Consider the following 15,723-nt stretch of genomic DNA (forward strand, 5'->3'; position numbering starts at 1 on the left):
GGTGCAATGATTCAGCACGTCTTCAAACGTACAAGCTGCAGCTGCACATACAAAACCCGCAAATGAACAAGTTTGACTGTGTGGTGAAATGAAACTATATGTATCAGCATAGATGTAGAAATGGCAATGTTGATTGGTCAGTTAATCCACCTATCTTATCAACTATCGGATGGTATTTTTTATGTCATGCTTCCTAGTGAGAGAAAAATATTCCAAACTTTACTGTAATTCTGTTCTGTTCTGTATGATCAAATAACTGCAGAACTTAATACATTTGACATCATCTCAGCTGTAGTTTCTTGGGTTTACTGGTAATTAGCAATACGTTAGCACGCTAGCATGTTCATCGTGAGCGTCTTAGCATTTTCCGGCTTGATTAATGTCAAATGTGGGACACAAAGGTGTGTGTGTTTGTATGTGAGGGGTGTGTGTGTGTGTGTTCCATGCACTCATGCTCCATCGTACCCTTTATCGTTTGTGAAGAATACCTTGAAACCTTGACACTCAAAGTACAAACAGAAATGGTGAATCAGTGAAGCCCAACACACAAGTTTAACTTACTGTCCAAAATCCAGACACGCCTCAAAACATGCGTATGTAAGGATGGATTGTGTCTCTAGTCCATATCAGGGACATGGATGTTGGGATTTAAAGCAAATGATTCTTATTATAAATTGTACAAAGCAGGTTAATAATAAAGAATGGCAGACTGGTGTTAGGGATTTAAAGTGACAGTATGTGATAGGAGCCATGTAAAGCTAGGCTAAAGGTCCGACTATGGAACAGGTTAATCAACATGACTGCCAAAAGAATCACTAAACAAACCTTTGTATCGCTCTTATAACTATCCATGAACAAAGGAGCTAACACAGTTGTTTTCAGAATAAAGCATACTGTATATATGTAGGAAATAAATGACAGCATAGTCTGTTGTTAAGCACACATTAAATGCTTACCATCAATGTATGATAGTGTTGTATGTGTCTTAATAAGTGTATATCTGATATAAAGTGTTTTACACATGCAGTATGTATATAATAGCATGAGCTAGCCTCTGTGTTTATGATAATAGAAAAGTATAAATGTTTTAAGCAGAGCATGACTGTGTGTGTGATACTGCAGGAGGAGGATGTGACTCTGGGACTGTCCACTGGTCAGGCTCTGAGGAAGCTCCGGGATCAGCTGAGCAGCCTGCTGGAGCAGCACCAGAGAGCTGCACGCAGACGAGCCTCTGCACAGGTACACACACGCACACACATGTATAATAATGGCTAATATAGAAATAATATGTTATAATGTTAACCCTTAACCTACGTTGGCAAAATGCAAATTCACTGAAATGTTTCTTTTTTAATTCCTTTTTTTTTTTTGATCAATTTTTTATTGAGGAGAACGACATCATCCATTTTATCCTTTTCCATCCCACCACCCTCCATAGCGCACACACACACACACACACACACACACACACACGTATATATATATATATATATATACAGTAAGCTTGTGTGATTATGGAGAACTAACATCATCAAACCCCTGATTTCCCCCCACCATACACACCCCTACACTGGATCTTTACTAGGAACCAACCGATACTAGATTTTAGGGGCCAATTCCGATACAAGGGAGCAAAAAAAATTCTGATATCGATATGTTGGCTGGTAATATTATATGTACATATGTACTTTTTTTTTGCAAAGATCCCTCAAATGTGGTTATTAAACACTTGTGACAAAGATATTTTGATATTTTACAGTTTAACAATAAATTTTATTGTATAAAATGACATCAGTGCACTCAAACAGTAAAAACACAGCTGGGAATTGAATAATTAGAATTAGCTATGAATAATATAACAAAAAATAAACATACATACATTAAACTTGAATTAAAAAAGGGTCAAATATACATAAAATGCTGCGTATATAACTTAAATATTAAAAAATAAAAAATCAGCACATGTCAGACAACATATTTGCTGATACCAATATATCTGTGATAGGTCAATATCAGCCAATAATATCGGCTCGCCGATATATCAGTCTGGCTGTAATCTCTACCCCCCAAAAACAAATGAAATGCAGTCTCTCTTTAACTAAATTGTAAGCAGCATCCCACACTCAGAGAGTGTTCAGGCTGGCCCCATGTATCCGGACCACTGACCACTCTATCAGGACAGTTAGGAAGAGACAGTTGGCAGACGCCACTTTAAGGCTAACACTTTCTTGGCTGCAGTGAGAGCAGCCCACAGAAGAAAAATCTAAAGAGGAGGCAACATTTAGTAGAATGTGGGATCCTTGTTTCAAACAGTGAGAGATATATGCTTCTAGAGTCTAATCACATCAGGACCGATTCCCACTACATATGTGTAAGTGGATATATATCACAATTAGAATGACGCTACATGTACCGCTCATATTTTTCCATACTGTGTCCTTAAAGAAATCATCACCTACAGCAGATAAGTCAACATGGAGCTTTACCTGGTAATGATTTATAATACTCAGTAATACATGTGTAAAATATAGAAAGTGTCCCTCATAAAGGTCTTACTGAGACTCATTTCTAAAGAGGGTGTGTAGGGAGTTATGATCCACATGGGACACTGTATGCCTGCATGGCTGATCTTAACTACAGATAGAAGAAGAAAAAAAAGAAGAAAGTGACAGATCCTACTCTGTACTTTGTAAACCACTATCGCCATACAAAGAAGTGCAAATGCTTCATCTTTTGTTGAAATTCAGGCTATAGACGGGTACATTTCATTTCATAACCACCATCACAGTGTGGAAAAACTTTGTAGGAAAGAAAAAACATGTGACAGAAAATGTAAAAAAAAAAAAAAAAGAGAAGAAAGTTGCATGACGTATGGAAATATTATTAAACTGTGAAGTGATGATTGAAACCTTGTAACTCTCTCATGAAGGTCACATGACTTCCATTCTGAGGTTGTTTAAAAAAAAAAATCATTATTGCTCCCTTGTGAGGATGTTTTGCCCTCATAAGGATAAAAGCACAGTAATACACACACACACACACACGCGCACACACGCACACACACACACACACACGCGCACACACACACACACACACAGCCTTGTCCCATCTGTTTATAGAAACACAGTCCCTTGATCATTTATTAAATAACACATCACATGATAAACTCCTTACATAACCCGCCGTGTATTGTTTTCCTCACCTATCACTGCCGTTGTCATGTTTTCACAGGAACAGTGGGTGTACAGCTTCCTTTACCATGGCAACCGCCACTCCTGCCTCCATTGGCCGGGGGCCGCCCTCACTCTACTGGTGGTGCTGGGACTTTTCTGTTGCCACGGCAGCCAGCCTAAGGGCAGGTAGGTGACTCTTTGTAGCTGAGCATTCCCGTTATGGAAGAAAATCTAAATGCCACATATTCAAATCTGATGAAGAATAAGCAATACTGTTGATCCACTTGTCCATGTATGATGTGGTGAAAAATAATGAGCATGTTTATGATGAACAGAACTGAGAGCTTGAAGTGAATCAGTAGCTACACAAACAGCAGCTGTTATTGCTCTTGCTGTGTGCTAAGTCAATATTACACTCTCCTGCACAGTTCTGCTTTATTTATAACACCAACTTACTAATTATGCATACTGACAAATTAACATAATATGTACTTCCTTAAAGGTTTATTCACTTATGATATGTGTGTACATATGCCTGCAGTATGCCAGCGGTTGGAGTAAACAACAACATGTAAATAACACATAAAGTGCACTTTCTAACAAAACAATTTTTTTCTATACATAATATATACCCACAATTTATGGGGACAAATTGTAGTATTTTAGTTTAAAATGACTTTATAGGCTGTAGTTGCATCATTCTTAACATTAACCCACTCCCACTAATGTATTGTATATTTATTGTTTATATTATTTGAATATAACACATTGTAATAATAACACACAGTGAAAGATGTTTTAACTATAAAATCATCAAACCTAACATTAGCTAGTGAAATCTACTATTTTCTCTCTTTTCTTTCCTTTTCTTGTTCTGTCTCTCTGTCTGTGTCACCACATACTGAAGGTCAGACTGGAGATGCAACACTCAAATAAAAGATGACTTATCACGCGTTACTTCTATTGTAGTATTTAAACAGAAAACAAACCTTTTTATATAGTGATATTTAGATTTCTTTTACATTAGTTTCTTTTAGTTATGTAATTGTTCTCATCACATTTCATAAAACGGTGTCTTGTCTCTAAACTTGTAAATAAACTCAGACTTGTAAATTGCAGATAGAATGTTTGAGGTAACGCTATATGAACGTTAGTTAATCCAGCAACACCAGAACATTGAGAACTGTGTCTCTCATTGTGCTGAACTCCTGTTTTTCTGTGTCTCTGCCGTCCTTCTCTCCTTCACAGTTCTGGCATAGAGCTGGTGAACGCAGCGCTCCTCCTTCTCCTCTTCCTGCTCAACCTGCTGCTGGTCGGACGTCAGGAGAAGCTGAAGAGGAGTGAGATGGTCCACCGCCTTAAAGGCATCATCACGCAGCTCAGCGGTGAGTCAGCAAAGGCCTGTTGACTCATCACTGGAGATAAAGGAGAATTAATGGCATTGATGAATGCTATCAGATTGTGCATCATGTGTCCACAGCATTACAGTCACTGGGGTTTATCTAAAGCAACGGTTATCTAACAAACTGGCTGCTCTAGTCTTATTCCTGCTTTCACTTTGACTGTCTGTCACACACAATCATTGATACTGCTACCAATTCTGATACTTTGATTCTAACACTTCTGTTTTTTGTTTTTTTTACTGCAATATAAATCTCCTATCTTTCAAATTAAACATTTCACAAAATAAATGTTTAATTGAGTCTATCATTAAGTTTTCAATGATGCAAATACTTGTATTGATACTGATTATCGGTTCCTTTTTGATTTTTGTGCAACAATAGGAGACATTTAATAATATGAACTAGAATAAGGAGATTCACTGATTAGTAGTTACTGCTAGTAAAGGAAAGAGAGCCTTAAAACCTATAAGAATTTGCCACATTTTAAGATGCGTAGCTAAGTAGGCTTAACTGTATATAATAATAACAATAATATTCATAATTAAGTATTAGCATAATAAGCTGTGTATGAGTATGTAAAATATACCAGCTGCATTTTGTTCAGCATCTCTGTGATAAATTGTTCTGTCTGCATTGCTGCCAGATGTTGCAGTCATGGCAACCAGTGTTATCGTCATTGACTCCAGTTCAGTGTAACCACATTTTAGATGGTGTGTTTGTCTTGGATTGGTAATACATGCTGGTCCTCATGTATGTGTTTGGTGACTAATTCAATATGAACTGAATGAATGTCATTGGGTCAGTTTGTCATTGTGTTATTAGGACTCAACATGATGTTTTTAATTGAATGGCATCAGCAGGATAAAGCAAGTGCCAGCAGCTCTGAGTACACCAGCTGTCACAAATGCCCCATTGCTGTGTTTAATAAATAACTAAACACCATGCACCAGCACTCACTGGATTCCATTGTTAATCTGTACTACTGAATATTAGGACAGTGTGACCTGCTTTGACCTGCTATCAGATTTAACAGAACTTCCAAAATGACACTGAAGAGGACAAGCATGTCTCCACAGTTTTCTACCTGTAAAACACATCTGACTGAAATACGTTTCTCATCTCCAGACTATCTGTCAGGGTGTGTGGGTGAAGTGCGGTGGTCTCCCTCTCTCTACCCCGACCTGTACACCCCCTCGTCCCCGTCGTGGTCCCTTCACTGGACCTACCGGGACTCCCAGCTGATTAACCTGCCTGTGAGTCTGCTGGTGGAAGGAGACGTCATCGCTCTGAGACCTGGACAAGAAGCATTTGCATCACTCAGAGGAATTAAAGTGAGCGTCTGTATAGATACACATACAGTACATTTACCTTCACACTTGTTTCTCTGTTTTACCTGTAGTATAGACATGAAGAGGAGGAACATATGCTGGATTCCACTACAACTACTCACAAGCTCCCTCACCTGGCACAAATACAGCATCAGTCATAATGTTTGTTTTTTAGACTAACCCTAACCCCAGAGCCCGAAAGTCTGATATTTCTCTTTAACTTAACTAACTCTACTCTACTCTACTCTACTCTACTCTACTCTACTCTACTCTACTCTACTCTACTCAAACCATTTTCCTTTACTTTAACTACTTTACGTTAGGTTACATTACGTTATTTAGGTTATGTTACTTTGGGTTATGTTACTTTACTAACTACTTTCCTTAAACTACTTTACATTGCGTTACTTAAACTACTTTAATTTATGTTACTTCACGGTATGTTACGTTATTTTAGGTACCATTACTTTAACTACTTTACGTTACGTTACTTTAACTACTTTACTTTACCTTAACTCTTATCTTTAACTTCTAACTTTTTGTCAATTCAACAAGATTGATTAGAATTTTATAGGAACTTTTTTTTTCTCTCATTTTAATGTATAGTAGTAGTTTAAAGTTTGGACAAACCTTCCCATTCACTTGAATGAGAAAGTGACTGGTACTGTACATGTGAATGACCTTTTATCAGCTAAGTGGAGCTTTATTTTTAGGTCTATATCCTGCTGCCATTTAATCAAAAGATCTAAAACACACACAAGTTCTGTTGCTGTTTGTTTTATAGTAACAGCAAAACGTTGTCATGTTATGTAGTGACTTCCTGTAGTCTTGTTGCCACTATAAGGTATTATGAGAATTTAAAGCATAATGTTTTGGTTAATGATCTTTAGAGATGCTGATAAGTGGAATTTATTACTGTTTCCTGTCATTATGCTTTCAGCTAACCATCTCCTGGTTGTTAGCTTCATATTTAACAGACAGAAGAGAAGACTGATTCCACCGTGTATTTCCCAAAATGAAAGAAATACCTAAACTGTGTGACAATAAATCCTTCTCTTTCTCAGGATGATGAACACATTGTATTGGAGCCAGGAGATTTATTCCCACCATACTCCCCTCCTCCTTCCCCACGGGCCAATGAGAAGAGAGGCCCCCAGCGCCCCCAGCAGCACCGTCTCTTCAGAGTGGTGCGGACTCCAGTTCTGGACCCAGTCAGGTGAGCAACTTGTTCTTTTTTTTTAGGCACTCCTTATGAGATCGAGAGAAGATATTTAACTTTTTTTGTATTATGTCATGTCATGTTTTCATCTTCTGTGTTCTTTTTTTTCCACAGGAACAGTTTGGAAATGGCGCGGTCTCGACCAATCACAGTGCTGGACAACGAGAGGTTTACAGTACAGTCAGTCATCACCAAAGTTGTCTGTCCTATTGTGCTGGTGAGAAATGAATATTCTGTAACATGTGAAGAATCACTTGTTCTCTACTTATAAACCATCCAGATGTGATATGTGCCACATCTGTCTCAATGATATAATTATGATCTCTGTGTTCAGGTGACGTTCCTGCTTGTAAACACCATCCGATATTTTTGTGATGCACCCAGTCTCACCCCACCCTGCTACAATTTCTTTCAACTTCAGGTAAAGTCATACAAAATAAGTGAATGCAGTGTTTTGCCATTTATTAACCTGGTTTATATTAGTAATGTTTATTATATATGAGTATAGTCAGGCAGCTTATATTTGAATTATAATCAATTCATCAGTCAAACTGTTCCATTATATATTGTTAATAAACATACAGGATTGATGATCATGTAAAAATGGTGTGTGTTTCTTTGTACTTGCAGGTGATGGGTGCTCTGCCCATCTTGCCGCTGCTCTTCCCCGTCATGTGGGTGCTGGTGAACGCCTTCGGAGAAGCCAGGGTCCTCGCAGAGTTCAGCCGCGCATCACCAGCTGGCCTGGTGAGGAACACACGCAAACACACGCAAACACACGCTCACACACACACACACACACACACACACACACACACACACACACACACACACACACACACACACACACACACACACACACACACACACACACACTCACTCTGGAGGGTTAGACTGATATGTTGGTGTGGTTTTTAATAAAAGCTCTATAGCAGGAGGCAATGGTATGTTATTATACAGTGTGACTGATTACATATACATGACCTCCATATGTTTACCAGCTGCATTTACAAGCAGCTCTGTAAAGACTTAGCTGCTATTTTATTGTCAACTTATTTCCTTATGAACAGGAGGTAAAGAAATCATGATGGATAATTGAACTTAAAATAAGGTATTAATTATTTTCTTCAGAGTAATAGTTTACTAATAGTGCTAGGTGTTAAACCAACTATTCATTCTTATTTGTATATGCCTCATTAAATTAGGAATAAATGCTCAAACACAGCTTTTTAATAATGACTTTGCTGTGATTAATAATGACTGGCTGTATTAGAACCACCAGGGGCCCCTGGGCACTGGAGGTCATGTCCCCAAAACAACTCATATTTTATTCTGATTGGACAACTCTGCTGTCTGCTGTTTAGTTTTGGACATACTCTGTTTCTGACACTGACCATAATTATCAACATTAACAGAATGAGTCAAGCCTTGTGTCTAATCACTGTAGAGCCTGACAAAACCGAGGGCCCCTTGGCACTTGCCCAGATTGCTTGTATGGTAAATCCGGTCATGGACTTCATGATACTTCACTTTTTCTAAATAGAAGATAAATATTGAATGTATATTTAACATTCACAAGTCAGTGAGACCACACTGAGGCCTGATGAGCTGCATCTGAACTATGTGATAGACAGCAGCAGTGATCACATTCCACAGAACCAGAAGTTTTTAACTGCTCACATCAGTCATCTGACTTTAATTCATTTGCCTTTCAGTAGCTGAAGAGCACACTGAAGTCTATAAGTGTAAAACAAGTGAAGCTGCAGTGTAATACAAACCTAACGGAGCATCACTAATGCTGCTCTTTATGTGGTCAGCATTGCTCCCATCTCTTTTTAGCAAGGATGGTGGATTATATTTCCAGGATGGGACATTGTCGCTCCCTCCAGCATCACACAGAGGAGACTCCAGTTACTCATGACGCACACAGTCTTCTCTGTTTATTTTGTTAAATCAAGACTATGATGAGAGGGGAGGACAAATATTTGGATCCTTCATTTTTCCCATCGGTTTCTGGGTCACAGGCTGGAGGACAGAGTGAAGACTTTTGACTGTACAAAATGAGCTCATTTATTGTTCAGCCAATATGAAGGTTAATACCCTCAAAGTAAAGGTAAAGTCAGCACTTACAGCCTTGATACCCTAAAGCAAGAGCCAGCTGAGTGTCTATGGCCAATCATTGCCTGGACTTTCTACAGTGTGTTAGTGCTAATCTGCACTTATCTACAGCCTTCCTTTCCAAAGCTGTGAGTGAATTACACAGCCAAAACAACAACAGCAACAACATGTTTCTGTCTAAATGTTTAGAGACTGTAAACATTCATTTCTGTCCTCTTCAGTTTCAGTAGAGGTTTGTGTTTTTGTATTCCAGATGCTGCTTCACAATGTTTTCACTGTTGTCTTTTGGCACGTTCAGTTCAAATAGATCAGTATAGACCTTCATAAACCTGTATCAGTCTAATCCTCTTGTACACACACACACACACACACACACACACACACACACACACACACACACACACATGCACAGAGGAGACTCAGCGAGGGCCTCCCTCTGTGTTTTAACTAGACTCTTCTCTTGCCCCAGCTTGCTAAGTTCTCTGAGGACACTCTAAGCAGCTACACGGAAGTGGTTTCCTCCCAGGTATAACCTCTCGCTGTCTCGCTACCCCCCCCCCCCCCCCACCCCCTCCTACTCTCCTCCACTCGCTTGGCTCCCAACTTCACCTGAACCCGCCTGTCTTCACTCGCTCGCTATCCTCCCCCCCTTTTGCAAGTCCCTCTGTGGAACCCCCACCACCACTCCTACCACCACCTTGTACACAGCTGTCACTGTCTCACCCTCACATCACATCTTTGGTTTCTTCCCTCTTGGAAATCTTCACGGACCATCTTTTGATTCAGACAACCTCTCTCATTTTATCGGTGTGTTCACACTTTTTTTTCCTTCTTTTTTTTCCACTTTAATAAGATCACTTTGCTTTCAGTTATTTATTCATCTGGCACAACATGTTTTCTGTTCTTTGGTTTTGGTCACTCTACTTCTTCACCTGCGGATTATCAGTCAGCACATCTTGACCAGACAGCTCTGGATGTAAGTCCTCCAGTCATCACTGACACGTCACTGCTTCCTTTTATCTTTTAAGATCATTTCTCACCTCATGGATACGACTTGTGTTCTCATGACCTCTCACATCTTCCTGACCAAACCCAATCATTGTTCCTCACTGTTGCCGGGCTGTAGTACTCAAAGAAGAACCAAAGGAAATCAGTAGATTACCACTGATCTGTCTCTGATCTGTCTCTGATCTGTCTCTGGCTCTAGATTTAACAAGTGTTAAATATAAGGACTATGTGATCCTGAGAGGGACTTTCACTTGAATCTGTGCCTGATCTTCCACCTCTGCTTGTCTGCCTGCACTGCATGACTGGAAATCAGCCCCACTCTGGCTTTATACCGATAATCCAGGTGTTCCTCTCCTTGTGTCCTACCTCTTTGGAAATGACCATGGAAATATTTTAGTCTTGGTCACAGTTAAAAAATGCAGTTAAAATCTGTATTTGGCAGATGAACTAATATACTATTATAATATTGTTATTATTGTTATTATTTGAGATGCTAGAATTTTAAGTATGTGAGATTTGAATAAATGTAGTCTCTACCTATTTAAAAGTTAGTCTCTGCTCACCACTCTGACTGTGAATCATATCCAGTGGACTCCTGGATTCCTCATTCACTTTACTTTCCACCTTGCCTTTAATATTTATAATATAACTTAAAGTATTAATCCTTAAGATGTTTTTGTTGTAACACCTGTGATTACTGGTGCTCAAAGTAAATGCATTTTATACTACTGCAGGTCTCAGAATTGCCTAAAATCACACAGGTAACGACAACAGAAGCAGTGCATCTGTTTACAGTACATCAAACAAATTGCGAGCTGTTAAAATAAAGAGGAAAGTCAATCATTTCCATCATGCTGTGAGCAACCACAGTGTCTTCTCATGCTGTGAACACAAAGTAAAATACTTCAGTTTCAGTGGAATTCATTTTATTTCACCACTGAAACTATGTTCATATCAATATATTCTAATTTTAAAAGTGTTTTAAAATGAAAATCAGCATCCACCTGAGTGTTTAAGCACTGTTTCAGAAATAATCTAAATCTCTGTGACATTATTGACATGTTGACGAGTTCCATCACACTTTAGAAAAAAATACTAATGATCCACTGATGAAAAGCACCAAATAAAGTCTCGTTTTGTAGACTCATTTTTGGTGTTGAATAGCAGTCAGTGCTAACCTCACTAACATATAAAGTTTCTATGGCTGCTTCACAGTATGAATGAAATATAGTAGAATTATGGGTAAACTTACCCTGAGCCACAAAATGTAATCATATAGAACAGTCAGATCTTCAACAGGTCTGATGCTTTCTATGTGATGTGCTGATAATCTGCTTCACAGTTAAAGCCATCCTGTAGTTTGCTGTAGTTTGATGACATCATTCAGCTGTATTGTAATGGTTTAGGAGTGTAGGGAATGGTAACAGCTGCTTTACAATGAGAGAGATACAATAATAAACAGTAATATTGAAGCACATGAATGCATCATTTTCTGTGAATACTTTTGAGTGAGTGTAGATCATTTTAACACTTTGTGGGGATGGTAAACTCCACCACTAATAACGACAGCTACTATATAGAAAGGTATTTACGGAATATATAAACAGTGGCAGTTGCAGACAATTTAATGACCACAAATGGTATCGAAATGGGACTTGAAATAATGAAAATCTTAAAGACTAAATCTTTAAAGTCACTTGTAATGATTTCCACTTTAAAATGAGGGTGTGGTATTGCTGTGTAATGATTTCCATTGATGATTGATCTGGTTTAACATGTTGAAGCATCACATATGTGCAGAACGTTCACTGTGGATGATGCCCCTCACAGAGAGGAGACAAGGAGAGGAATCTGACCACAAATGTTCACCAACGTTTCCCTTCAGCAAGTCGTGATTGTTGCAGTTTGCCCCCCTCCCCCCGCCACTCCCACCACCACACACCTGCTGAGTCATCATGGATTCCATCTTTAAAGAGTCAAAATCTGCATGGATGTGTTTTGGATCACTCACAAAACGCTGCAGCTTGCACTAGGCTTCACCTTGTGCCATTAGCATCGTAGTATAGAAGCTTTGCCTCCTCTTCTTTCTTTCTTTCTAGTCCAATCAGAAAGCTGATGCAGATGTGGTGATTTATTTTAGAATTGGTGTGGATCATTTACTCAGTTTGCTTTTTCCTCGTTAATGAAAGCTACTTTGAAATGATCAGTCAGTAGCTGTTTGGCTTTATTTCTATTTCTCATAGACTTTAGAATTTCATTTAAATGGTTTGTATGCATTGAGACCAATCCATACCCCAGTATGTAGCAGAAAGCAGTTTTCTGACTGAATGTATGCGTGTGTGTGTGTGCGTGTGTGTGTTGACGTGTGCAGGAGATGCTGCGGTGTGTGTGGAGACACCTGGTTGGAGTCCTGAAGGGAGAATCTCAGACACTCTGCTACACCTCCAGTCTTTTACACACTCTGGGATCTGTCACTGTAAGTACTGCAGGCCTGAACATGTTCTAATGAATTCTTTTATATTGTCATTTAAACTGTTATAGTTTCTCCAAACTAAACTCCAGGCCTTACAAGTTAAGCTTATATCGAGCATAATCATAAGCATGTTGTTCCTCTGTGAAGAGAATCTGATCAAATGTTGCAGTTTCTTGCATTTTGAGGTTCTGACAGATAGTTTTTTTCTACAATCAGTTATTCAAAAGAGTGAAATACTATTAAAACTTACTGTGACTGGTTTTCTATAGAAAATTAACCAGTCCAGCTGTTATTTTGTAAGGTTTTTACCTTCACAAGTGTGCTTGAAAAAAACTATATAATATCAAAGAATGATCCTAACATTCCAAAAATGGCATTCCATTTGGCAAACCATATATGTGTCCTTTATGGTCTCAAACAAATGTGACTGTCAGCCCCTGTTGGACTTAAACTCTCTTAAGTTATAATAATAGTAATAATAGTATACTAATAGTAATAATAATAACTTTCCATTCTCTGTTCTTCACTGCCTGTGTGTGTGTGTGTGTGTGTGTGTGTGTAGGTGCTGTGTTGTGTGGATAAACAGGGCATCCTGTCGTGGCCCAACCCCAGTCCAGAGACCGTGCTGTTCTTCAGTGGACGGGTGGAACCTCCTCACAACAGCCAGGACGATCTGAGAGACGACCTGTCCGTCAACTCCTACTGTAGAATGGAGATGGATGATGATCGGGATGAGGTGTGTGTGTGTGTGTGTTTGTCAATGACTTTAGTGAGCTAAAATCTTTATGTCGTCACTCTGTTAATGATCGGTATATTTAGTGGACTAAATGCGTAGGAGGATTAGGGTATTGTCACATGACTTATTTTTGTAAACAGTTTAGTTTTTTGATGTTTAAAAAGAACATTTCTAAAAGCATTTTAAAGTGAAATGTGCAACACAACACACACATAGACCAATATGGGCCGATAATATCAGCTGACTGATATATTGGTCGGGCTCTAGTTAAAATACCTTCAGATTGGTGGTTTGCAACATTCTGTGTTGTGGTCATCAAGTTTGAAACTCTGTCATTTTATTTATTGACATTTAAAGATCAGTTTCCTTTACTCTAACATCCAGCCTTTGACCTTTTATATACTTTTTAAAATCTCATTGAAGATGTACGTATATATATTATATAATATGTTATGTTTGTGGTACACTATCATTATTGATAAAACTACTTTACTACTGTTACTTCCAGCTACTAAAACTGACGCTCTTGTTGCCATTAAAGGAGAAAATCAATGAAATTCTGATATTACATTTAATCTGGGGAATCATGTCAGTCAGGAACCATTTACATTTTTTAAATGTAAATTATTAGTATAAGTCCACTTAAATACACTGTAGATGGATAAAATATGTAATATTTATCATTCGTTTGTGGTTACACCATTTGACATTTTCAGGAGCATTCAGTCTTACTTTTGGTAAACAATGGTGCAAATGTCATTTTAAATGATATAAAACCAACAAAAATACTAAATGTACATTTTAACAAACCTGATGCTTCTTTTAAAACTATTTTTAACATGTTTTTGATTTGTTTTGTCAGTCAGTTTCCAGCCTTACTAGCAGACTGGCTGTAATAATGGTCACACAGTATATTAACATGCTAGTGTTTTAAATGGCTGAATAACACTTTTTTTTTTACTGTTTATTTACATTCATGAACTTGGGGCCAAATTACTATGTGTGCTGAAAATGAAGCTAGGAACAATAAGTCTGAATATATTTTATTCCTCTCCTAAAAGTCTGACATTTTTTTCAAATTTTTTTCTTACTTTTTTCCAAATTGGATCCAACAAATTCTCTAATATTAGCCTGATGAATGTCACCTATTCATGATTAGGTATGCATGCACTAGATTTCATCATTAGTGTAATCATGACTTTATAAGGTGACTCCTTTAGTAAATAGCAGGGCAATGCTGTACTGTGACAGAAATAAAAGGGAAAGCATTGACATGAAGTTAGAAGCTAATAAAACATGACTGACTAGTTTAAGAGGGGGTCATGTTTTTCCCGCTCATTCAGAGAGTACCGGTGCTACAGATTGAAAACAGTGTTTCAGTAGAATGTGATTGACATTCAGGGATGACGCTCAGTTTATGTATCCTCTCCTGCTGTACAGGTGCAGGAAGTGGAGGCTCTGCTCTGTCTACCAGCAGAGTCCTCCGCCCAGCTGGGAGAGGGGCCCGAACCCAGCGAGACGTCACATGACACGGCTCGCTCCAGCGACGCGCTCCGGCTCCTGCGCTCCTGCCAGCAAGCGCACACACGCACCAAACACCACTCGGGGTCCAACGTGAGCTTCAGCCACGACACCGAGGGAGGCGAGGACGACCAGGCCCAGGTGAGCTAGAGCTCAATAGGTGTGAATGTAAGAGAATATTATGAATGTGGATTTGATGTCATGCTGCGTCACCAGGACTTTGGGATGGGCTGTCCGGATGCGGAGGCCGACGACTTTGTGTGCGACTACCACCTGGAGATGCTGAGCCTGTCCCAGGACCAGCAGAATCCAGCCAGCATCCAGTTTGATGACCTGTCCTGGCAGTGTCACCTACCTTCCCTCAAACCTCTGGGCCTGAACATCATGCTGAACCTCTGCAACGCCAGCGTCACCCAGCAGCTCTGCCGCTTCTCTGACCACCTGTCTAACCTGGCGCTGCAGGAGAGCCACGGCACCGTGCTGCCCGTCTGCGTCCCCTGGGGGCTCTGCGAGCTCTCCAGGCTCATAGGTGAGGGAGGCGCGATGGACACAGCAGTTATAGTTTGTAGGTTTAGAGCAGCCATCTTACAGCAGGGTTTAGTTGGGTTTGTCAGGTTCATGTTAGGACACAGATATCAGTTGGCTCTTATTCAGAAGGTTTGGCTCTGTGGGTTTAGAGTTTCCTTCTGAGAGAAAAGCTGATCTGACTGTCATCTCTCCCAGCATGAATTATGGATTAAGGCA

General features: G+C 39.2%; 1 protein-coding gene across 3 annotated transcripts in view; it reads left to right on the forward strand.

The window, feature by feature from the left end:
* The window catches only part of tmem94 (transmembrane protein 94), a 41,291-nt gene that overhangs the window by 10,653 nt on the left and 14,915 nt on the right, over window positions 1–15,723 (forward strand). The window contains exons 3-16 of one of the 3 annotated variants that reach the window (XM_062442226.1): window positions 1,123–1,239; window positions 3,232–3,359; window positions 4,422–4,558; window positions 5,702–5,907; window positions 6,969–7,120; window positions 7,238–7,340; window positions 7,458–7,544; window positions 7,754–7,870; window positions 9,711–9,767; window positions 10,188–10,217; window positions 12,621–12,725; window positions 13,285–13,458; window positions 14,899–15,120; window positions 15,196–15,508. In XM_062442226.1, the coding sequence (XP_062298210.1) occupies window positions 1,123–1,239; window positions 3,232–3,359; window positions 4,422–4,558; window positions 5,702–5,907; window positions 6,969–7,120; window positions 7,238–7,340; window positions 7,458–7,544; window positions 7,754–7,870; window positions 9,711–9,767; window positions 10,188–10,217; window positions 12,621–12,725; window positions 13,285–13,458; window positions 14,899–15,120; window positions 15,196–15,508 (1,948 nt within the window). Of the gene's footprint in view, window positions 1–1,122; window positions 1,240–3,231; window positions 3,360–4,421; window positions 4,559–5,701; window positions 5,908–6,968; window positions 7,121–7,237; window positions 7,341–7,457; window positions 7,545–7,753; window positions 7,871–9,710; window positions 9,768–10,187; window positions 10,218–12,620; window positions 12,726–13,284; window positions 13,459–14,898; window positions 15,121–15,195; window positions 15,509–15,723 lie in introns of those variants that run through there. The other 2 variants (XM_062442227.1, XM_062442228.1) reach the window with 2 other exon arrangements.

This window comes from Scomber scombrus, chromosome 21 (assembly GCF_963691925.1).
Source record: "Scomber scombrus chromosome 21, fScoSco1.1, whole genome shotgun sequence".
In the NCBI taxonomy this organism is placed as follows: Eukaryota; Metazoa; Chordata; class Actinopteri; order Scombriformes; family Scombridae; genus Scomber; species Scomber scombrus.